Source organism: Lithobates pipiens, unplaced genomic scaffold, assembly GCF_037356315.1.
Source record: "Lithobates pipiens isolate NorthernLeopardFrog02 unplaced genomic scaffold, aLitPip1_a1.2 Scaffold_18, whole genome shotgun sequence".
NCBI lineage: Eukaryota > Metazoa > Chordata > Amphibia > Anura > Ranidae > Lithobates > Lithobates pipiens.
Genome location: NW_027507758.1, coordinates 631,120,705 through 631,146,357, shown reverse-complemented (window position 1 = coordinate 631,146,357; position 25,653 = coordinate 631,120,705). Strand labels below are relative to the sequence as shown.

General features: G+C 48.7%; 2 protein-coding genes across 2 annotated transcripts in view; both read left to right on the top strand.

Moving 5' to 3' along the window:
* LOC143986879 (uncharacterized) overlaps positions 1-25,653 on the top strand; it is a 1,041,669-nt gene that overhangs the window by 289,516 nt on the left and 726,500 nt on the right. The window lies entirely within an intron of this gene.
* On the top strand, positions 3,425-24,508 carry LOC143989644 (uncharacterized). Its single transcript, XM_077489899.1, has 6 exons — positions 3,425-3,543; positions 4,685-4,804; positions 4,921-5,018; positions 5,108-5,329; positions 11,102-11,243; positions 22,582-24,508. The coding sequence occupies exons 2-6, from the start codon at positions 4,747-4,749 to the stop codon at positions 23,760-23,762; spliced, it is 1,701 nt and encodes a 566-aa protein (XP_077346025.1). The 5' UTR covers positions 3,425-3,543; positions 4,685-4,746; the 3' UTR covers positions 23,763-24,508.

The following is a 25,653-nucleotide window of genomic DNA, read 5'->3' as shown; positions in this document are numbered from 1 at the left end:
CACGCTGCCAGTGTGTGTGTGAAGTGCCATGGGCGGCACTACAGTTGGTTCAAAGTCTCCGCACGGGATGACGAGGGCCAGTGAGTCTGTGGATCATGTCGGGAGCCAGTGAGTCTGTGGATCATGTCGGGGGCCAGTGAGTCTGTGGATCATGTCGGGAGCCAGTGAGTCTGTGGATCATGTCGGGAGCCAGTGAGTCTGTGGATCATGTCGGGGGCCAGTGAGTCTGTGGATCATGTCGGGGGCCAGTGAGTCTGTGGATCATGTCGGGGGCCAGTGAGTCTGTGGATCATGTCGGGGGCCAGTGAGTCTGTGGATCATGTCGGGGGCCAGTGAGTCTGTGGATCATGTCGGGGGCCAGTGAGTCTGTGGATCATGTTGTCAGGGGCCAGTCTGTTTGCCAGGGGCCAGTTTGTGGATGTCGGGGGCCAGTCTGTGGATGTCGGGGGCCAGTCTGTTTGCCGGGGGCCAGGCTGTGGATGTCGGGGGCCAGTCTGTTTGCCGGGGGCCAGTCTGTGGATGTCGGGGGCCAGTCTGTTTGCCGGGGGCCAGGCTGTGGATGTCGGGGGCCAGTCTGTTTCCCGGGGGCCAGTCTGTTTGCCGGGGGCAAGTCTGTGGATGCCGGCGGCCAGGCTGTGGATGTCGGGGGCCAGGCTGTGGAAGTCGGGGGCCAGGCTGTTAGCCGGGGGGCCAGTCTGTCTGGATGTCAGGGGGGCCAGTCTGTCTGGAAGTCAGAGGGGCGCAGTCAGAGTCTGGATGTCAGAGGGGCACCAGATGTTAGGAGGGCTGATGGGGACACCAGTTGTGAGGAGGGCTGCTCTGATGGACACCGGATGTGAGGAAGGCTGCTCTGATGGGGCATCTGATATAAGGAGGGACTCTGCTGGGGGCACCTGGTGGCATCTGGTGGCAGGCAACGTGGCTAGTGACGCGCTCATGGCTCCCACTGATTCGGCATTATGGTGAGTTGAATGATTTCATTTCATATTACAATGTAATAATAGAAATAATGCGCTTCAATCATCCTGACACCATAACAATCATGGCGCCAGGATGATTGAAGCGCCAACACCAGGTATTTGGAGTATCTCTATCTGCTGATTGTCAAACTCTGTAAAACACATTGCTATTGTGGTGTAGGATCGGGGGGCTGCTGTCCCTCCATCCCTCCACCTCCCCCTTTCCCTCTCCTTCCCGCATTCATCTCAGACACTAACCACACCCCTTTGAGCCACGCCCTGTGTAAGCCACGCCCACTGTTTAATGTAAACCATGCCCATATTTTGCAGTGCACCACATTTTATCCTTTTCCTAGGCCACGCCTATAACCGCACGCCCCGCCCCCTAATTATAACACAACTCTGCCTACTGCCAAAAAAGTGTCCCGGATTTTTTTTTTACAATGTTGGCAACTTTGTTATATGTGGCCAATAGATGGGAGGTAAGACAGATATACCTCCATCTTTTGATACCAGGTGGTGTTGGTGAGTAGACCTTGAATTTACACATCCTCTATACAGCCAGGAGCCTTATATTGAATGTAGGAGGAGATTATAACCCTCCTATTGTCTATATGTATATATCAAGAGGAGTTTCACTATTTAAACTTGGTAGATGTTAACCACTTCAATACAGGGCACCCCCCCCCCCCCACTCCCCTTCCTGTCCAGGCCAATTTTCAGCTTTCAGCTTTGATTGACAATTGTGCGGTCATGCCACACTGTACCCAAAAACAATTTTTATAATTTTGTTCCCACAAACAGAGCTTTCTTTTGGTGGTATTTGATCACCAGTGGGATTTTTTTGCTAAACGAATAAAAAAGACTGCAAATTGTGAAAAAAAAAAGTTTTTTCTTTGTTTCTGTTATAAAATTTTGTAAATAAGTAAATTTTCTCCTTCACTGATGAGGCTGCACTGACAAGGCACTGATGAGGTGGCACTGATGGTGAGGCACTGATAGGCAGCACTGATATGCAACACTGATGGGCATTGATAGGTGGCACTAATAGATTGCTCTGATAGGCAGCACTGATGCTGGGTACTGATTGGCACCTCTAATGGTCATACCTGGTGGTCCTGGGTGACATCCCAGGTGGTCCTGTGTGGGCATCTTTGGTGAGCATCCTGGGTGGCATCCCTGGTGGTCCTGGGTGGGCATCCTGGGGGGGCTGCACTGATAATCAGCGCAGACCCCCTTGTCAGGAGAGCAGCCGATCGGCTCTCCTCTACTCGCATATGTCAACACGAGTGGAGGAAAAGCCGATACACAGCTCTTCCTGTTTACACTATGATCAGCTGTGATTGGACACAGCTCATCACGTGGCAAAGAGCCTCTGTCAGAGGGACACACCACACTACGATTGCCACGCTGCGCACTCCCACGGGCACACGTTCACGGCCTATCCTGCTGGACGTCATATGACATCCAGTCAGGATAACAACCACTTTGCGCACATCAGTTTGTTATACGGCAGGCGGGAAGTGGTTAATAATACCACATAGAGATAAGACATAGATTCATATATAATGGCATTGACCTCATCCTATAGGTATACCTGATATGGTCATTTACATACCTTTTATGATTTACAATAAAGGTTACGTTTTAGTTAAAGCGGAGGTCCACCCTAAAGTGGACCTCCGCTCATCGGAACCCTCCCCCCCTCCGGCGCCACAATTGGCACCTTTCAGGGGGGAGGGGGGTGCAGATACCTGTACAGTACAGGTATTCTGCACCCACTTCTGGGATAGCTCTCTGCGGAAAGGGGCTTAGATTACGCCCCTTTCCGCAAGTGCCCGCCCCTTTCCGCAAGTGCCCCGCTGCCTGCTGGGAAACACACAGATCCCAGAGGCAGCGGGGACCGTCCTTATTGCGCAGCGCGATTCGCGCATGCGCAGTAGGGAACCGGGAAATGAAGCCCGAAAGGCTCCATTTCCTGATTCCCATAACCAAGATGGCGGCGGCAGCACCTTACAGACGATCCAGAGATCGGCTTCGGGTGCCGACATCGCGGGCACGCTGGACAGGTAAGTGTCACTATTTTAAAAGTCAGCAGCTGCAGTATTTGTAGTTGCTGGCTTTTAAAAAAAAAAAAAAAACGCGGAGTCCCGGTGGACTCCCGCTTTAAGTGGCCTTTTGGTGCGCAGCGAAATGCACCCTCATCTAGTTCTAGGCCATTATTATTTACAGAAATTGTTTATTGCTCAGGGAGCCCCTAGAAACCTTTGGAGGAACACTGGCTGAGAAAGGCTGGACTAAGCAGTAATATATTTCTATCCCCCTTGGTGAGAGTGGAGAAGACCCATCTATAAGGCTTTCCATTAGTTTACACAGGTGATTTGATCAGTTTCATTGGGCTGCGGTTCCTCTGAGCTCCACAAGGTGGTGATCTCACTTCTACCCAGACAGGAAGTCTCTATGGAAGACAGGAAGTGAGTTCAGGTACAGACAGAAAGTTCCGGGTGAAGGGTCAGGTTGGAAGACCTAGAGAGGAGCCATTGCTGGAAGAGAGGAGACATTGATGGAAGTGGCAGCAGAGGAGGTAATAAGATATTATTTTCTATTTACACCCAGTAACCCCCCGTCATGTCCGTCCTCTTCCTCCATAGTCACTGTGACTTCTTTATTTTATAAGATTCAAATAGGAAGAAAGAGGGAAAAATATAATTTGTAGTAAATGTCCTGAAATCGAATGTCTCCATAATGATCCCAGTCTCAGATATTCATCCTAAAATGTGATCAGTAAAGTCTCCGGAGTACACGGTGATCACAGGAATATGATGTCTGGCAAAGCCTAAAGACAACGTTCATCTTTTATTTAGGAGATGTGTGACGCACCCGGGAGAAATGACTCTGTGTGTACAGATACCTCCCAGAGCACCCCTAACAGCTCCTTCTACCTATGTCCCTCCAACCAGAGTCAGAGAATCCTATGACGTCACACTGGCCTCACAGCTCCTCCTCTCAATGTCCATCCAGAGTTAGAGAGTCCTTTGACATCACAATGACCTCACAGCTCCTACTCCCAATATCCCTCCAACCAGAGTCAGAGAATCCTGTGACATCACACTGACCTCACAGCTCCTCCTCTCAGTGTCTCTCCAACCAGAGTCAGCAAACCCTATGATATCACACTAACCTCAAAGCTCCTCCTCTCAATGTCCCTACATCCAGAGTCAGAGAATGCTATGACATCACAATGACCTCACAGCTCCCCCCCCCCAATGACCCGCCAACCATAGTCAGAGAATCCTATGATATCACACTGACCTCACATCTCCTCCTCCCAATGTCCCTCCAATCAGAGTCAGAGAATCCTATGACATCACACTGACCTCACATCTCCTCCTCCCAATGTCCCTCCAATCAGAGTCAGAGAATCCTATGACATCACACTGACCTCACAGCTCCTCCTCCCGATGTCCCTCTCACAAGCAAAGCAAGACTGTTGGTCCCAGGATTCCTTGCAACAAGCTTTTAGTCTACAGAGTGGGGTGCCCTATCTGGGTAAATTTTATCCCGGTGATGTTTTGATAAAAATGGAGACCTGATTGGGGAGGTGAGGAGGATTCTGAGAATGTCATTTAATTTTACTATGTGTGTTCAAATCTAGAGTTTTCCTCTGTGAAGTTTGGAGATCATATGACCATCACATTGCCTCCACCTCCCTCCCTTTCTGATAGAATAGAGAAATAAGAAGATTCTAGAAGTCACCAGAGAGATCATCGAGCTTCTGACAGGAGACATGAGCAGTGCTGGGAAGGACAGCATGATGGACAATCAGCCGCCCCTCACATCACCGGGTAAGAGGAGACTTTATTGTAAAGGAGAGAGCAGTACGGAGGCTCCACCTAGATCCCCCATCATCTGATAAACACATAGAAACAATGTATTCAGTCAGTGTGTGTGTTTCCTACAGATGGATCCAGTAATGGGAACCCACCAGAGAGATGTCCCCGTCCTCTGTATTCCCGGGATTCCACACAGGAAGATCACACCATCCCCCACCATCATCAGGTAGATGAGGAACAATCACTGATAGTATCATTAGGATCTGTACATTATCTGCATTGTTACCATTGATGTCATTTTTATTCTATATTCAGTGTGGAAACCTGAGAGATTCTAAAGTTGAGGTTAAAGAAGAGATAAAAGAGGAGGATGATGAGGTTGGAATGATGGAGGAGTCTCTAAAAGAACACAAAGATCTGTACCAGGACACCATGGTGGAGTCATCCAGCTACAGAAACCCACCAGAGAGATGTCCCCGTCCTCTGTATTCCCGGGATTCCACACAGGAAGATCACACCATCCCCCACTATTACAAGGTTGGTGGGACGGAGCTTATAAAACACAGACTCATGGAGACACTGTGTGGATTTTTTATGTGATGTCACAATAATAAAGCTTATATTTTACAAATTATATTTTTCCTGACAGACTCTATAGCAGCAACGTGTGGGTTAAGTCCCGCCTCCACTACCCTATAGGACACTACTCCCATAAATCTTTGCTCCCTGCCCCTGGCCGTGTTCTTTTTTTATCCTCCTCTGAAGGACCCAGAGGTGGTCTTTCTACATGAAGATTTATCATCCTCACGATCGAGGTCGGGCCGGTCTGCGACTCTGGGTCTGGAAAGTCGCATTACTCCGCTAAGCCCTAGCTATTAGCAGGGTATGGAGTGGGCAGTGGAAGAGGCGCTGTGAAGAAGCCCATGTCCTGGCCACTGGCAGGCAGGCTGCACATTGGTCGGATAGCCAGCTATTAGCAGGTGACCTGTTTTTGCCCCCTGGAAAGTCTGGTGTCATCTTACCTTACCTTCGGCCGAGTGATCGATTGTGGTGGGAGTGGTGAGAGGTTCTATAAGTTCATTATGGCAGCAGTTTTTGTATCTTTTATCTGTCTTCGTTTTTTCTGTTTGTTTGTATGTGCAGGCATGGCGGCTGGTTCTTCCGTGTTCCAGCCGCCGTTCTACTTCCGGGTTTGCGTTTTCGGCCGTACTGCGCATGCGCGAGTCCCGTTGAGATCAAGGCTTGGTTTCGCACATGCGCGATAGCGGCAAATTGCCGCTTTTTTTTTGTGCGCATGCGCACAGGCACGGCGGTGACATCACAGGGGCAGGCTATTTAAACGGGGAATTAGTCTGCAAGCTTTGGGAATGCTTGCGGGCTGTTGCGGTGACTTCCCCCTGCCTCTGTGTTGCATCCACTGGTAAGTGGCATTCTGGGACAGGGTGGCTATCCCTTCCCTGTCCCTTGCACTGATCCCTTGTCATCTTTTCAGCGCGTATGGATATCGCTGAGGACATGGATTCTTTACCGCCTGTTTGTGGCCAGCCCTCTCATAAAAGGTATTTTTAATGATCACCTGAAGGTCTGGTGGGGGAGGGGTATGTATCTTTTAGCTCTGTCCTGATGTCTTGTCTCTTGTGGTTTCTTGTCTTGTTCCTGTTTCAGCCCTTCCAGGTCAGAACAGCATTGCAGCTCTCATAGAGGGAGCGACTCCTCCAAGTCGCATCACCGGCACTCCTCTTCCAAATCAAAATATTATGGTTCCTCCTCAAGATCAGGACACCGTAGTGAGGAACGGTCGCACTCCTCGAGGACTCAATCTAGTCACTCAGCTAGTGCCTGTTGGGGGTGCAGAGCTCTTGTACCAGCAGGAAAATCTTTATGCGATCCTTGCTACGCCAAGGCTTCCAATGAAAGGGGTGACGGGGATCAACAACTTTAAAACCCTGGTGGAAAAAGTTGTTAAGGAGTCCCTCAGAAATATTGAGGGCCAGTCCTATGTTCCCCGGCAGAGCCGCCACTTTCTCCAGGAAGGGAGACTCAGCTGCAGGATACTTGGGAATACACTGCGCATAGTCACCCCTCAGCTGCCATATCTGACAGTGACTCTGATGAAAGTGACCCCTGTGTGGGTTTTGATTTCGCTCTACTTCCTCCTCTGGTCAGAGCTGTTAGAGAGACACTGAACTGGGAAGATTCTGTGGCTGCTCCTTCCAAACAGAGAAAATTCTTTAAGCAATTAAAGAAGGAACGGATTAATTTTCCTTTTATCTCTGAGCTAGGTGAGATTATCACAGATGAATGGGGCAAGGTGGAGAAGAAAAATTCCATGCTATCAAAGGTTTCGAAACTCTATCCTTTCAATGAAGAAGAGGTGAAGCATTTGGAGTCAGCGCCGTTAGTAGACGCAGCAGTCATGAGGCTGGTGAAACATGTCACACTTCCCTTAGAGGATACTGTGTCTTTTAAGGATGTTCTGGACAGACGGATTGATGCTGATTTGAAGAGAGTGTATCTCATAGCAGGAATGGCCTGTAAGCCAGCGCTAGCTCTGGCCGCTATGTCCAAAGCAATGGAGATATGGACGGATAGTGTAGATGAGACGCTTAGAAATATCTCTGAAGATACGGCTAAGAGCTCGCCTATCCAAGAACTTAGGCTGGCCTCCGCCTTTCTTGGGGAGGCCTCTATCGACATCATACGCCTGGTGGTTCGGGTGATGCTTTCTTGTGTTACAGCCAAACGGGCTCTGTGGCTCCGCCCTTGGCTGGCGGACCCAGCCTCAAAACAAGTATGGTGCCGTATCCCCTTTGAAGGGTCCTCCCTTTTCGGCAATAAGTTGGATGAGGCTATTACCCGAGCCACTGGTGGGAAGTCGGGGTTCCTTCCCCAGGACCGGCGTTTGCAAGCCCAGAGAAGGTCTTTTCCAAAGAGACAGTACCAGGAACGAGCCAGGGAAGCTCGCAGTTACAGACCGGGCTGTGAGTTTTCCAGGTCCTGGAAATCAAGACAATCCTCTTTTAAAAAATCTACAAAAAGTGATTTGAAGGGAGAGAGGGAACCAACTAAATCCTTTTGAGGTTGGGCCCGCTCAGACAGGGCAGGTGGGGGCTCGTCTTTTCCACTTTCGCCATGTCTGGGTGGCCTCAATCCAAGACTTCTGGACCGTCAAGACTGTCTCCTCAGGTCATGTTTGGACCTTCAAGGAATCTCCCAGGCTCAGATGGGTCCCCGCCTCTCTTCCGGCTTCAGACGAAAAAAGACATTCTTCTAGCCTACGTGGAATCTTTGTTGGCTCAAGGCGCCGTTATCCATGTTCCAGTCATTCAGCGAGGCATGGGAATCTACTCTCCTTTGTTTATGGTCCAGAAAAAGAGCGGGGCCTGGAGGCCGGTCATAGATCTAACTCACTTGAACAGTTTTATCAAAAAAGAAAAATTCAAGATGGAGTCATTATCCACAATTCAACAATCTGTTCAAGCAGGGGACTGGATGGTCTCCATAGACCTCAAGGACGCCTATTTTCATGTCCCAGTTGCAGAAAATTACCAACAGTATCTCCGCTTCTCCGTGGGCGAAAGCCATTTTCAATTTACATGCCTTCCCTTCGGGCTATCAACTTCTCCTCGTGTAATTTCAAAAGTACTGTTGGCAGTGGTAGCTCTTCTGAGAACCAAAGGGATTCGTCTACATCACTACCTAGACGACCTTCTGTTGTTGGCTCAAGACAAGGATCAACTTCTGGTACACAGAGAGCAGGTCATCTCCACCCTACAGGAGTTTGGGTGGATCTTGAACTTGGAGAAGAGCCAGCTGGACCCATCTCAGCGGCTGGTGTTCTTAGGGGCCCTATTCAACACTGTCAGAGGCACCATCTCATTACCAGAAGAGAAGTTGTCAGTGGTCAGGGACAGAATCCGTCCAGCCCTCTCTGCCTCTAATCTCCAGGCTCTCCAGTGCCTGAAAATTATAGGCACTATGGTAGCGACAATTCCGATGGTGAGGTGGGCACAGTGGAGGATGAGGCCCTTTCAGAAGGGTTTCCTTCATCAATGGTCAGGCAGCAAAACCCAGCTGATTCAGATCACCCTATCCATGAGGCATTCCCTTCCGTGGTGGCTCCAACGGGAAAATCTCTGCAACTGCCATTCCATTCTCCCCATCTCATGGGTTACCATAACAACGGATGCCAGCAACAGAGGCTGGGTCGCCCACTGTCTGGCGGAATTAGCTTAGGGCACCTGGATTCTCCCCTCCAGGGGGACGATGACGAACATCCTGGAGTTGAGGGCAGCCTTTCAAGCTCTGCTAGCCTTTCGGCATCTGATTTCAGGAGCCTCGGTCTTACTCAGGCTAGACAATACCACAGCAGTAGCGTACATAGGAACGCAAGGGGGTACCCGAAGTCTATCCCTTCTCCAGGAGGTGGAACCGATCATGACCTGGGCTCAGAGGAACATGAAGGATCTGACAGCAACCTATGTTCCGGGGATTCAGAATGTTCAGGCAGACTTTCTTTCCCGGATACTTCTGGACAACAACGAGTGGTCTCTTCATGAGGAAGTGTTCAACTGGATCCTGACAATGGGGCTCTCCCCAGAAGTCGACCTGTTTGCCTCTCCCTGCAACAAAAAACTGGAGAAGTATTACTCAAGGTACAGGGATCCTCAAGCCTACGGGGTGGATGCCTTGACGGAGAAATGGTGGTTCCACAGGGCCTATGCCTTTCCCCCAACTCCTATCATTCATCAGTTCCTGAGGAGACTCAGATCAGAGACAGCAGAAGTGATAGCCATAATCCCTTATTGGCCCAACAGACCCTGGTTTCCGCTTCTGATGCTCCTCAGTGTCAGGGATCCAATTCCTTTACCATCCAGACCAGACCTTCTGTCTCAAGGGTCGAGATTACATCCTTGCCCGGATCACCTGCGCCTAAAGGCTTGGTTTTTGAAAGGGGACGGTTGAAGGCTTTAGGCTGTCCTGAAGAAGTCATTCCCACTCTTCTTAGTGCACGAAGAAGTAGTACTAACAGGGTATATGAGAGAATTTGGGCAAAGTTTGCAGATCACTTGTCTTCAAGGTCCAGTTCCTGTAATACCCTGACAGTCCGGGACGTTTTAAGATTTTTACAATCAGGATTGGATATCTCCCTTTCGGTTAGTTCTTTCCGGGTCCAGGTTTCAGCAATTTCAGCTTTTTCTGGAGTCGCATGGGCCAATCATCCCTTGGTCCAACAATTCTTCAAAGGAGCAGTCAGGCTTAGGCCACAAAGGAAGCCTAGATTCCCCAAATGGGACCTTCCATTGGTTCTAGATTTCTTCTCTCAACTTGACAAAACGCTCTCAATCAGAGAATTAACCCTTAAAACCTCTTTTCTGGTAGCCATAACTTCGGCAAAGAGAATCTCCGAAATTCAGTCTCTAGGCGCAAAGGAACCTTTTCTCAACTTCTTTCCAGATAGGGTAGTCCTAATTCCGATGTTGGGGACAAATCCCAAGGTTACCTCTGTTTTCCATGAAAACCAGGAAATCACTCTTCCTACCTTCAATTCTGCTGGAAGTCCGGATCCACATCCACTCGATCTGGGAGTTACTCTAAAACAATATCTGGATGTTACAGCTTCTTTTCGTCAATCTGACTTCCTCTTCGTGCTATTTAACGGGAAAAATAGAGGCGTTAAGGCCTCCGTTAGATCCATCGCTGCTTGGGTGGTCCAGGCAATCCAATGGGCTTATAGAGAGAAGGGCTTGGCTCCTTCTGAGGCGGTTACAGCTCACTCTACCAGAAGTCTCTCAACCTCACGGGCGGCTTCGCGTCATGTTGCGCCTGATGTAATCTGCAGACCGGCCTCCTGGTCTACAATTCATACCTTCATGTCTCACTATTGTGTTGAGCCAGCATCTTTATCCTCTGTTGATTTTGGTTTGAAAGTCCTGTCGGCCGACAGTGTTAAATAAATCTTTTGTTCAGAATTTTGCCCACCCGGGTGTGTTTGGCGAGTTATTTCCCACATGTTGCTGCCATGGAGTCTGTCAGGAAAATGGAAAATTCCTATCAAAATACTTACCGTAATTTTCCTTTCCTGATGGACTCCATGGCAGCAGGAGTTCCCTCCCAAATGGCTGGAGTAGGCTAGTTACCGAACACGGCCAGGGGCAGGGAGCAAAGATTTATGGGAGTAGTGTCCTATAGGGTAGTGGAGGCGGGACTTAACCCACACGTTGCTGCCATGGAGTCCATCAGGAAAGGAAAATTACGGTAAGTATTTTGATAGGAATTTTAAATTTTTTTCTAATTTTCTTGATTTAGAGTGGAGATCCAATTGATATAGAATTTGAGGTTAAATCAGAAGAAGAAGAGAGGAGTGTGAGGGATGATCAGCAGTCTATGGAGGAGGATGGAATAACGGGGACATTTATAGAGGAGGACACTCCTACAGAGATCAGCACAGGTGGGTCATTAACACTGAATACATTCCTCCACCTATACTGCTCACTGATTGGTCCAGAGTAGGGCAAGGACTGGGTGATATCAGCCTGTAATCCCCTGGTCACTTTCCTGAGCTGTGTTCCCCGTCCTGTATTCCTGGATTTCTCTCCAATAATCTTCCTTCTCTGTGCTGCCGACACAATTTATGTCTCTAGAATGGATTTATGGAGATTCTGGGGTTCAACTGGTAGAAAAATGTTAATTTTCACCATAGACGTTACTAGACCTGGGCACCTGGGGTGTGTGCTTTGGGTCTTCTGCCCAATACCGAGTATGGCAAGATCTCTGACAGAACAATTCATCCCCAGTTTACTTGTATTGTCTGCTGGCTGTGCCGGGTGGAGGGATATGTCTGTATAGTCTCAGACCCAAGTCACTGAGTGCAGTCTCAGGAGATGGGAGGCAGCGGTGTGGGACCTCTGCAACTTGTCTCATGTAAAAAATGCATCTACCACTGATTACTGAATACCAATATTAAGAGTCCCGACCCCTTACACTATATAATTCACATTATACATTACATTCTCCTGACCAATGCACTATATACGCTATTGTACATTACATCATTCTGATACTATGACATCCTATTGTATTGTACTGTTGTATCTTATAAAATATATGTTGTACATTGCATAGTCCTGACTTCTGCTCTCTCCACTCTACCCATTGCTATATATACACATAACATGTATTCTCTTTTATTACACCCATTTCCTGCCAGCTGGACATTTTATATATGATGATGTGATTGGAGCACAGACTTTTACATGTTGATAATAATGTGATAACATCCTCAAACTTTGGAACCTTAAACAGAAAGTGATAATGAGGGAGGAGTCAATAACCCAATGATGGGGGTCTTCAGGATCAGTCCAGTCTTCATCTTGGTTGTTCTCCCCCCATCCTCACTCTCTGACCTCTGGTGGGGCTCAGCCCCGCTGTTATTCATGACTAAATCATGGACTAAATGATAAAATTATTATATCCATGAAAAAAGTCTCAGCTTTCAGTACTACATTAGTATAAAAGTCCCCCTCTAACTTCCATATAGCTTCATGTGTGACTCCCAGGTAAAATTCACACATATCCTACTTCTGGGTATATTTATTATTATATATATATATAAGATATATTACTTTCATTATTTCACAGTATAAATGAATCCATTATAGTAGTGATTATCTGCTGTTTTTGTACTATAAAGGAATATTTTTTTAACCCCATCATAACAGATGATTAAAAAAAATCATGCTGCTGCTACTAAATGTCCTATGCTGGCCATACACAGATCCATTTTTGGACGGGAATATTCGCACAAATATTTTGTATGAAAATTATTTGTACATTCGATGAATGGACGAGTGTGGTTTAACATTCACTTTTAAAATGAATGTAACTTCTGAGCAAAAAAAAAGAAAAATACACGATGTGCAAATTGTGAAATTTAACTAAATTATGCACCATTTTCCCAAGTTTGTCTTTCAGGACAGCCACCTTAGAGAGACCCTGGCTCCTCCCCTCTTAGGAAACACTGCCTTCAATTTCACAATTTAAGCCTCGTCCTCCCTCCTTCCCTCAGTTATGGTGTTTCCTCTGGTGGGGAGACACCGCTAAGGAACCTTAGCTAAATCAGTTGTCGAGACTGAGGCTACATTATCTGGAGTGGAGCTCTGGCTCCGCTCGGCAGTCCGATTGTCTATCGGACCACTTCGGCAGTCCGGTCGGCTGGGGAGCTGGATTTTGGTACTGACCGTCTTACATGCACTCTAAACTTCGCTTGGGAAAAGCAGGAAGTTTGGGAGGTCCATCCGTTCGTTCGCCCAGTGGGGTGCTACAACAGGATCGGCAGTCCGGTCGGCTAGGGAGCTGGACTTTCGTACTGACCGTCTTACACGCACTCTAAACTTCGCTTGGGGAAAGCAGGAAGTTTGGGGAGGTCCATCCCTTCGTTTCGCCCAGTGGGATGCTGCAACAGGATGTCCTAGGTCCCCCTGTGTTTGCAGTCGGCTTGGAGCTGGAGGCCGGACCAGTTGACGGGCGACGTCAGTTCTGGTGGGGGCAGACATCCTCGTTGGATCCGCGTCTTCCGGTTCCGGACGCGGTCGTGAATGGGGACCAAGCGTTCGGCTGGTGCAGCCTCTCTTTCTAAGTTGTACAGGCAGCTGTCGGAGGCACGTTTGTACCACTCTTCCTCAACAGGAGAATGTCTGAAGCAGAGGCTTCAAGAGCTCCTGGGGATAACTGCACCAGCCACTCAAGGGTAAGGGGAACCCTGGGGAGGTGTTCCCTTACTTTATAACCAGTAGCTCCACTGGTGTTTTTCCCCCTTTGTGGTCGGGGGGAAGGGCAGTGCGTCTGGGATCCAGGTGGTGATTGATCCTAGGGGGGCACTCCCGGTGGTCCTCTAAGTAGCGATGGTGTTTCTTTTCTTTTTAAATCTTATGCTGCCCTCTCTTTTATTTCTGTTTTTCAGAAAGCGACGAGTAAGTCCCCCCATGGTTCTAGAAAGAAGTGTCCTTCATGTAGAGCCTCTATGGGGAATTCCTGGTCCAAGGCACTTTGTAAGGAGTGTATTGAGGGATTGGTTAGGGAGCAGGCAGCAGAACAGGGTGCAGATCTGGCGGCTTCTGTGAAGGAGCTCTCTAGTACTTTCCAGTCCTTCAAAACGCTTTTCTCTAGTTTCCAGTGGCCTCAGCCCCAGAGCACTCCTCCACCAGCGCAGCAGAGTGTTCCACCTAGCCCAGTGGATGTTCCTCCCGCGGGTAGGGAGAATCCAAAGGGTTCCAGAGAGGAAGTTGAGGAAGAAGTTGACAGTGCCGTCTCAGACTCCCAAGGGGAATCTGACGGTGAGGGATTGGATGGGGAATCCAAAAGAACCTCACGGTATAAACTTCCCCCTGGAAGAAGTGGATAAGCTCTTTGGAGCTATTCATACCACTTTAGGCATACAAGAGGAAAAGAAGGCATTGTCACTCCACGATCAGATGTACTAGGGCCTGTGGGAAGCGGGTGTTCCCGGTTCATGACGTCTTGATCAATGCCATCAGGGAGGAATGGCAGGATCCCGAAAGAAAACCTTTCTTTTCTGGTGCATTAAAACAAAGGTTTCCTTTTGCGGAAGAGGAAGCTCTTGTCTGGAATAAATCTCCCAGGTTAGATGCTGCCTTTTCTCAGGTGTCCAGGCATATTGATCTGGCCTTTGAGGACATGGGGGTACTTTCAAACCCTATGGATCGAAGAATGGATTCACTTCTGAAAAAAAGCCTGGGATTCATCACAGGGAAATCTTAAGCCTGCCATGGCAGCCACAGTGGTGGCTCGTAATATGGAGTATTGGCTTACACAGATTAATGCGCACATTGAAGCGGGGACTGCAAAGGAGACTATTCTATCCTCCTTTCCCATGCTGCTTAAGGGGATAGCATACATTGCGGTTGCTTCGGCTGAATCGGTGCGAATGTCTGCAAGGTCCTCGGCTCTGACCAACTCAGCCTGGAGGGCCTTAAGGCTGAAGACATGGCAGGGGGACAATGCATCCAAAGCAAAGCTCTGTGGAATCCCTTTTACAGGAGGCTTGCTGTTTGGGCCAGGTCTTGAAGCAGTGTTAGATCGCACGGCTGATAAGAAAAAGGCCTTTCCCGTTAAGAGGAAATATGGGGAGCAGTCAAAAAAGGGGCCTTCCTCCCACAGTGGGAGATGATCACCTCCAATCAGTTTGTGTTGGGGATCATCAGAAGAGGTTACCGTTTGGAGTTTTCAGAGCTCCCCCCTCTGAGACTCCTTGTCACCGAGCTGCCAAAATGTGCAGAAAAATCGTCTGCCCTTCTTTCCTCTCTTCAGGAGTTAGAGGAACAGGAAGTGGTAGTACGGGTCCCAGCAGAAGAGACAGGCAAAGGCTTCTATTCTCACATTTTTGTGGTTCGCAAGCCTTCGGGAAAGTTCAGGCTCATCCTGAACCTGAAGCCTCTGTGTGTCTCAGTCACCTACAGAAGGTTACGGAGGGTTTCAGTTTACTTGGTGAAGGCACCTCTTCCACCAAACTGTTTCAGGGCATCGATAGTTTTAAAAGATGCATACCTGCATATTCCCATTGAAGAGAGCCACCAGCGTTTCCTCAGGCTGGCAGTAAGAACCTCAGTAGGGGTGCTACACCTTCAGTTCAAAGCACTTTCCTTTGGGCTATCCTCTTCCCCCCCCGTATCTTCACCAAAGTGATGGTAGAAGTTCTGGCATTCCTGCGTCTCAGGGGAATCTCGGTGATCGCGTATCTTGACGATCTTCTCCTGTTTGCCCCTTCTCCTGCGCAGTTGATTCGGGATCTACAGGTAACAAAAGACCTGTTAGTGAGCCTGGGTTGGCTTCTGAACCTAGAGAAATCCAACGTAATTCCTTCCCAAAGGGTCACTTTCCTGGGGTATGTGTTGGTATCCGCTTTAAGCGTGTTTCTGGAAAGGCATCTAGCGTCAGACCCTTGGACAGTGATGGACGAACTTCCGACAGGACGTTTTCGCGAACGCGGACCGCGAACGCGGCCGATAGTTCGCGAACCGTAACGTTCGCGGCGGCCCCATTGACTTCAATGGGAGGCGAACTTCGCAAACCTACAGGTCAAATTTGCAGCCACAAAATAATTAATAGCTGTACAAACATAGTCCCACCACATGGCCAATGACATAACACATGTATGAGGGGAATCTGGGATCGACAACTACAAGCAAATTTTTTTTATATGGGGAAATTGTTGTGACAATTCAGGACTGTGGAGCGCATGAAGGCAATGGAGGAGAGGGAAGGTCAGGGACCAGGGTAGGCAAAGAGGGTGCAGGAGATGATCACCAACAGCGTGACATACAGCAATGACACCTGCACCGTGATAGAGTCATCTGACAACAGCACTGTGATAGAGAGCAGTGACATAAAGGACTCACACCAGCACAGTGATATACAGCACTGACAGCAGCACCGTGATAGAGAGCACCGACATCAGCAGCGTGACATAAAGCACTCACACCAGCACCGTGATATACAGCACTGACAGCAGCACCGTGATAGAGAGCACCGACATCAGCAGCGTGACATACAGCAATGACACCTGCACCATGATAGAGTCATCTGACAACAGCACCGTGATAGAGAGCACCGACATCAGCAGCATGACATAAAGCACTCACACCAGCACCGTGATATACAGCACTGACAGCAGCACCATGACAGAGAGCACTGACATCAGCACCGTGATATACAGCACTGACACCTGCACCGTAAGCAGCCCCAGGAGGAAGTCAGCATAGCACAGGGATGGTGGGAGCCCCTCATAATGAGCATAGCACAGGGATGGTGGGAGCCCCTCATAATAAGCAGCCCCAGGAGGATGTCAGCATAGCACAGGGATGGTGGGAGCCCCTCATAATAAGCAGCCTCAGGAGTAAGTCAGCACAGCACAGGGATGGTGGGAGCCCCTCATAATGAGCATAGCACAGGGATGGTGGGAGCACCTCCAAAATATGCACAGCAGAGGTACAGCCCCAGGAGGAAGTCAGCACAGCACAGGGATGGTGGGAGCCCCTCATAATATGCACAGCAGAGGTACAGCCCCAGGAGGATGTCAGCACAGCACAGGGATGGTGGGAGCCCCTCATAATAAGCAGCCCCAGTAGAAATATGACACCGCTCAACCTCTTCAAAGAGGAGGGTATGGGCATATAGTACGGTGTGCTTTTTTTGGACAAGGAAGTGAGCCAAATGAAGAAAGAAGGTCTCTGTGCTCGATTAAAAAAATTGTTTATAGACATGGTCTACTGGTCACATGTGTTGAATTCCTCCGAGATCCATGCCTCATTCATTTTTAGAAATGTGAGGTAGTTAACACTGTCGTGAGCTAGGCGAGTACGCTTATCGGTCACGATCCCCCCTGCTGCGCTGAACGTCCTTTCGGACAGGACACTGGATGAGGGGCAAGCCAACAGTTCGATTGCAAATTGGGCAAGCTCTGGCCAGAGGTCAAGCCTGCCCATCCAGTAGTCCAGGGGTTCATCACTCCTCAGAGCGTCCACATCGGCCGTTAACCCGATGTAGTCGGACACCTGACGGTCTAGGCGTTCCCTGATGCTGGATCCGGATGACACCTGTCGATGGGTCGGCTGAAAGAATGACCTCATATCCGAAGTCACCAACACATCTTCAAACCGGCCTCTTCTTGCAGGCGCTGTTGGATTGGTACCCGCAACTCCTTCTCTGGGAGTGGGAATTGCTCCTCTGCCAGCGCACACAAAAGCAGAATGCAGCATTTCTCGAAGCAAGGCCTGGAAGTGCTGCATTCTGACAGCCCTCTGTGACGGCGGTAACATTTCCGCCATTTTGTGTTTGTACCGGGGTCTAAGTACGTTGCCACCCAGTACTGGTCCTTGACCCTTATCCTTTTTATACGGGGGTCCCTATTAAAACACTGGAGCATGAAGGCCCCCATTTGCACTAAAGTGGAAGCGGTGTGGCGGCCTGGCTCCTGCTTATCATCCAGGATAATGTCGTCCTCTTCATTCTCCTCTCTTCATCCACACACAACAGGGATCCCAGAAAGGTTTAAAGCATGCTCTTCTTGCTCCTCCTCATCCGCCCCGGCACCATCCTCCTCTTCAGACTCCTGTTGTTGACTTGTCTCAGATAGAGTAGCCCCCCCTGGGAATTCATCCAGCATTGCGACTTCCTCATCTTCCCGCTCCTGCTCCTCCACAGCTTGATCAATGACACAACGCAATGCACGCTCCATAAAGAAGGCATAAGGTACCATGTCACTGATGGCGCCATGGCTGCGACTGACCAGTTTGGTGATCTCCTCAAATGGGCGCAGAAGTCTGCATGCGTCGCGCATGAGCAGCCACAGGCGCGGTGAAAAAAACCCAGCTCCCCAGAACCAGTTCTGCCGCAGAGTTCATACAGGTAGACGTTAACTGCACGTTTCTGCTGGAGCAGCCTATGAAGCATATAGAAGGTTGAGTTCCATCGCGTCGGGCAATCGCAAATAAGACGTCTGACCGGCAGATTGTGTCGCCTCTGAATGTCAGCAAGGCGAGCCATGGCCGTGTAAGATCTTCTGAAATGGGCCGAGATTTTCCTTGCCTGCCGCAAGATGTCCTGGACCCCAGGGTATTTGACAACGAATCGCTGCACGACCAAGTTTAAGACGTGTGCCATGCATGGCACGTGCGTGATTTTGCCCTGTTTCAATGCGCTAAGCAGATTGGCACCGTTGTCACACACCACTTTACCAACTGTCAAATTGAGCGGTGTTAGCCACTGATCTGCCTGTGAACGCAAAGCTGAAAGGAGTGCCGAGCCAGTGTGGCTCTTGGCTTCCAGGCACAACAGACGCAGCACGGCATGGCAACGTCTCACCTGGCATGTCGAATAGGTTCTGGGGAGCTTGGGCGGCGCAGCGGAAGAGACGCTAGCAGCGGAAAAGGAGGAGTCAGCTGAGGAGGAGAGGGAGGAGGATGGAGTAGGAGGAGGAGAAGAAGAGTCAGGCCTGCATGCAATCCGTGGCGGTAAAACCAAATCTACACGGGTGCCACGGGTTACATGCTTGACGGCCGTCAGAAGGTTCACCCAGTGGGCAGTAAAAGTGATATACCTTCCCTGCCCGTGTTTGCTAGACCACGTGTCTGTGGTCAGATGTATCTTCGCACCAACACTGTGTGCCAGAGATGCATTCACTTGCCGCTGAACATGGCCATATAGCTCTGGGATGCCCTTCTCTGAGAAATACTTCCTTCCTGGGACCTTCCATTGTGGTGTTCCAATGGCCACAAATTTGCGGAAGGCCTCCGAGTCCACCAGTTTATATGGCAGTAGTTGGCAGGCTATGAGTTCTGACAAGCCAGCCGTCAACCGTTGGGCAAGAGGTTTATCCGGCGTCATCATTTTTTTACGCTCGAACATTAGGCCCATGGAAGCCTGCCTTTTTGCAGAAAAACATGAGCTTGGCGTGATGGAAGGTGGAGTGGAGGGCAATTGTGAGGAGAGAGGAGAAGGAGAAGTAGAAGACGAGGCTGGACGGTGAGAGCCTGCAGTGTGACTTTGTGTGTTCCATTGCTCCCACTCAGCTCGGTGATGGCTGCTCATGTGCCTTCCTAAGGCGGTCGTCCCTAGGTGAGTGTTGGGCTTACCGTGACTAATGCGTTGACTGCAAAGATTGCAGATGGCAACGCTATTGTCAGCAGCGGACATGTTAAAAAAAGCCCACACAGCGGAGCCATGTGCCGGTGTCCTGGGAGCGCCAGATGTGACCGTACATGGTCAATGACTCGCTCCTGATACATTTGCAGTCTGCTTTGTCCCTCCTGTGCAATGTAAGTTATTCCTGGTTCTCCTCCCTATCTGCTGGTCCATATCTCCCTCTGAACTCCCCTCCTCTTCCTCTCTTGTGGGCACCCACGTGACATCACTATACACGTCATCATTGATGTCACCTTCCCCACCGCTATAAGTAGAGATCTCGGAGTAGGCAGCAACACCGGGGGCCAACCTCCTAATTGGGCTGATCTGGATACTGTCGTCAGACTGCTGTGTAGCGGTAGTTGCTGCCTCCTCTTCCTGATACAATACCAAGAGTGGCTGCGCATCAGAAATGTCTTCTTGATATGGATCGGAAAATAATTCCTGTGACTCAAGCGGAAGGTATGTGGTGGTGGTGGTGGTGTTGTTGGTGGTAGTGTCTTTGGGGGTGCACATAGCAGAGAGTGAAGAAGAGGGTGCAGATCGAGAGGATGAGGAGGGTGCAGAAGAGTAAGGCTGAGTGAGCCACTCAAGCAAGTCTGGTGTGTCCTTTAAATGAATTGAACGCACCTTCTGCAACTTCCCACTTTGGCTCAAGCCTGTTGCTCCTGCCCTACCCCTACCACCCCTGCGGAAGGGCCTGCCTCTTCCTCTGCCTGTCATTTTTTTAAATGACCCTGTGACAAAACTCTCAGTCCCTATACTGATGAAGGACTGCTGCAGTCTAGGGCAGCGGTCAGCAGTAGTGCACCTCAACCCTATGTATTGTGGACCGATACCAGTCCTTATAGAACGGCAGACTGTACCTCACTCAACCCTATGTACTGTAGCACCCTAGACAGGCCAAGTTACCAGTCCTTATAAGGAGCTTTGTGGAACAAGTAGGTTGTGACTGATTAGCAGACTGCAGCAGAAGGGCAGCAGTCAAGTATAATATTCTTTCTATATTTGGAAGAAAGAATATTATACGTGTACAAGCCTATTACCATACCACTGATACCAGTCCTGAAAAGAACCTTTGTGGAACTAATAGTAACAGCTACTGATTAAACTGACCCTCACTGCCCCACACACAGCTTCCTGCCTGTCCCTATATAAACTGACAAAACAGAGGCTACTGGAACAATAACTGGAATAGCACTTTTGTGGACCTGATAGTAAGAGCTAATGACTAATCTGGCTGTCCCTGCAGCACACACCGTCCTGTCCCTTTCTCTAAACTGACAAAAGACAGTCAGGCTGCTGCAACAATCACTAGCACAGCACTGCCTATCCTGAACTACACCTAACACCTATACCAGTCCTGAAAAGAACGTTTGTGTACCAAATAGCTAGCGATTTGGGTCACTGTAATCTCTCCCTGCTCCACACAGCAAACTCTCCCTATAGTGACAGAAGAAAGAATGTAAAATGGCCGCCAGATCGGGTGTATTTATAAGTTAGGGGGAATGTCCAAGTGTCCATGTGCTGTAATGTCTCAATTGGCTGTCCTGTACCCCATGATGGATATGTCATCATAGGTCAAAGTTCTTTTACACAGTAAACGCGGAAGTCCGCCGGGCGAAAGGCGCCAATAGTCCGCCGAACAGGCGGACCGCGAACAGCCGAAATTCGCTGTGAAACGACCGCCGGGCGAACCGTTCGGCCATCACTACCCTTGGGTAGTGAGGTTCTTCAGAGCCCTAAGTAGGCAGAGACCTGTTACAAGTTCCCCCTTCCCAGTTTGGGATCTTTCATTAGTTTTACAGGTTCTCACAGGGGAACCTTTTGAGCCATTGGAATCTTGCTCGTTAAGATTGATCACTCTCAAAACTGTGTTTTTGGTGGTGATCTCTACGGCAAGGAGAGTGAGTGAACTCGAAGCCCTTTCTGTTAGGGCACCTTTTTTTTCCAAGTTTTTCCGGACCGTTTGGTTTTTAAGACGGATCCGGCCTTTTTACCTAAGGTAGCCTCTAGTTTTCATAGAGTCCAGGAGATTGTGCTACCTACTTTCTGTTCAAATCCGGTGAGAGAACAGGAACACATCTTTCATAGATTGGATGTTAGAAGATGTGTCCTTCATTATTTAGATTGCACAAGTCACTTCAGGAAGTCTGATTCACTTTTTGTGTTATTTTCAGGGGCTAGGACGGGTTCCAAAGCCTTTAGATGTACGATAGCCAGATGGTTAAGGTCAGCCATTGGGCAGGCTTACGTGGCAGGGGGGTTAGAACCCCCAGTGGGGATTAGAGCACACTCAACCAGGGCAGTAGCAACTTCTCAGGCAGAGTGGGCTGGTGCGTCTCCTGAAAAGATCTGTAGAGCTGCAACGTGGTCCAGTTTTTCTACGTTCGTGAGGCACTATAGACTGGATCTTCTGTCAGCCAAAGACCAGGCCTTTGGTCGTAAAGTGCTGCAAGCAGTAGGTCCCACCCTAAGACAAGGTACTCGATTATCCTCTCTAAGGTGGCTGTCCTGAAAGACGAACTTGGGAAAAATGGAGTTGCGTACCGGTAACATCCTTTTCCGGGAGTCTTTCAGGACAGCACCGGTTCCCACCCAGGTTTTTGGAGATCTTCGGGAACTTATCACATGAGACCGTCAGGTAAGATTAAAAGTTTGTTTGTTTGACGTGTTCTTGTGTCTCCCCAGTTGGCCGGAGGTACTCTGGAAGAACTGAGGGACGGAGGGAGGATGAGGCTTAAATTGTGAAATTGAAGGCTGTGTTTAATAAGAGGGGAGGAGCCAGGGTCTCTCTACGGTGGCTGTCCTGAAAGACTCCCGGAAAAGGATGTAACTCCGCTTTTTTTTTTTTTTTTTTTTTTTTAGGTTTCTATCCAGTTAGTCAATTAATCTAAACAATAATCAGCCAACTAATCAATTATAAAAATAATCATTAGTCGCCGCCCTACAGAAGACCCATTTACTAGTTACCTTGAGGAGGGAATTGTAAGATGCTCAGAGACAAAGCTGCCTGATGTGGGCGGAGTCCTGGTTTAGGGGAACCAATCAGCTCATGTCTAGTAATAATCTTTGTATTTCTATTTTAGTAGATGGACGGGAGATGAGGAAAACCTCAGAGGATTGTCTCACTTTGTCTCCAGACTGTAAAGTAGAAGATGAGGACATCACACAGTATAGTCCAGGAGAAAACCCGACTACCTCAAATGTCCATCCGGCACCACACAGTGTAGATGGACCATCGTATTCCTCTTATCCTGAGGAACCTCAGACTGTGAGGGATGGTGCCGTCCTTCCAACAGATAAGAGGTTTTCCTGTACTGAGTGCGGGAAGTGTTTCCAATCTAAATCTGGTCTTAATGTGCATAAACAATCTCACACAAAAGGGAAGTCGTATTCCTGTCCTGAGTGTGGGAAATGTTTTTCAAACATGTCCAGTTTCTCCAACCACCAGATATTCCACAAAAAGGAGAAGCCGTTTTCTTGTTTTGAGTGTCTGAAATGTTTTTCAGATAAGTCTAATCTTCGCAGACATCAGAGATCTCACACAGGAAAGAAGCCATATTCCTGTCCTGAGTGCGGGAATTTTTTTTCACAGAAGTCCAGTCTTTCCACACATCAGAGATCTCACACGGGGGAGAAGCCGTATTCCTGTCCTCAGTGTGGGAAATGTTTTTCACAGAAGCCTCATCTTTACACACACCAGAGATCTCACACGGGGGAGAAGCCGTATTCCTGTCCTGAGTGCGGGAAATGTTTTTCAGAGAAGTCAACTCTTTACAAACATCTGAGAGCTCACACCGGGGAGAAGCCGTATTCCTGTCCTGAGTGCGAGAAATGTTTTTCACAGAAGTCCAATCTTTCCACACATCAGAGATCTCACACAGGGGAGAAGCCGTATTCCTGTCCTGAGTGCGGGAAATGTTTTTCAGGGAAGTCTCATCTTTCCACACATCAGAGATCTCACACAGGGGAGAAGCCGTATTCCTGTCCTGAGTGCGGGAAATGTTTTTCACAGAAGGCCAGTCTTTCCACACATCAGAGATCTCACAACCGGCAGAAGCCATATTCCTGTCCTGAGTGCGGGAAATGTTTTTCAGAGAAGTCCAGTCTTTCCACACATCAGAGATCTCATACGGGGGAGAAGCCGTATTCCTGTCCTGAGTGCGGGAAATGTTTTTCACAGAAGTCTAATCTTTCCACACATCAGCGATCTCACACAGGGAGAAGCCTTTTTCCTGTCCTGAGTGAGGGAATTGTTCCTCACTGAAGTCCTGTCTTCCTGTACATCAGGGATCCCACACAACCCTTGAGGTGTATTAGAGCCTTGAGTGTGGGAAATGTCTTCTATATGAATGTTGCTGCACATCACAGCTCTCATGTGGGGAAGAAGCACACCCTGATATACACCTCAGATATACTCCATGTCTGATCTTCATCATGTAAAAAACAGTTCCAGTGGTGTGGACATTTTTTGAAAAAGCGACTTGTCCAAGAGACTAAATTGGGGTCCCAATCTCCTCGTCCTTTATGACAATCTCCTTGTTCCTCATCTACCAGAGAGCTCAGCAGCGATGTGGGATTTCAATGAAAACTACAAGCCGACATCGGCAAAGGACAGAACTCTGTGAATGAATGGCACAGCCGCGCTCTCTCCATAAACTGACAGCCTGTACGGGGAACTTCTCCCCACACTGCTGTCGTACACACAGAGGGCTCGGATCGCTGAGCTGCTGCAGGAACATGTAACATGTTCCCGAAGGGGAACTTATCCTTTAACCTTTTCACTGCCACAGACGGTTTTGCATTTTATTGTGCCCACCTGTTTAACCCCTCCAATACCGGACACTTTCACCCCCTTCCTGCCCAGGCCAATTTTCATCTTTCAGCGCTCTCACACTTTGAATAACAATTGTGCGGTCATGCAACACTGTACCCATATGACATTTTTTTCCCCCCCCCACAAATAGAGCTTTCTTTTGGTGGTATTTGATCACTGGGGATTTTATTTTTTGTGCTACAAATAAAAAAAGACAGAAAATTCTAAAAAAAAAAAAACGTTTCCTTTGTTTCTGTTATAAAATGTTGTAAATAAGTAAGTTTTTTTCCTTCACTGATGAGGAGGCACTAATATGCAGCACTGATGAGGAGGTACTGGCATCCATGCCTGATGGGCACTGATTGGCATCCCTGAAGGGCACTGATTAGCATTGTAATGGATGTGACTAAGGTATCACATTAAATTGTCATATAAGGTATTAGGTAGAATGCTAAAATGCCTATTTCAATATGTAATATCACTGCATAAGCTTGCTAAACCTTAACTCTACTTCAGATAAGTGCTAGCTCTCCCCCCCCCCCTTATCTTGAAGCCGAACAGCAAAGAATTCTAAAAAGACTGTGCCACTTTTTCCGAGAAGTGCACCCAAGACAGACATGACATCAACATTCAACATCTCGTCGAGAAGAAAGAGGAAGAAGTTGTTAACAAAATATCCAATATAGCTATGATTAATTGCTAAACTTGCTAAATCAGCTAAAAGCATATATACTAGGGGTGAGCTCGGATGTTCGGCGAATCCAGAACTTTGTGGGCCGTTCGCTCCATATTCGTGTGGTGCTCACGGCCCACAATGCACTGCGCCATTGCAGTGCATCGCTGGCTCATGATTGGCCAAGCATGCACTGTGACCCCGCATGCTTGGCCAATCATAGCGCCGGCAGCGAGGAGAGCCATAATTGGCCATAGGCAGGATGTTGTAGTGTGCATCCTGCACAGTATATACCTGTTGCTACCCCTTATTGCTGGTGTTGTTCTGTTTCTGTAACACAGGCATCTGCAGCATTTAGAGTGGGTGTTGTGTGTCTCCTGAACAGTATACACCTGAAGCTACCCCGTATTGCTGGTGTTGTTCTGTTTCTGTAACACAGGCATCTGCAGCATTTGCAGTGGGTGTAGTGTGCCTCCTGCACAGTATACACCTGAAGCTACCCCGTATTGCTGGTGTTGTTCTGTTTCTGTAACACAGGCATCTGCAGCATTTGCAGTGGGTGTAGTGTGCCTCCTGCACAGTATACACCTGAAGCTACCCCTTATTGCTGGTGTTGTTCTGTTTCTGTAACACAGGCATCTTCAGCATTTACAGTTGGTTTAGTGTGCC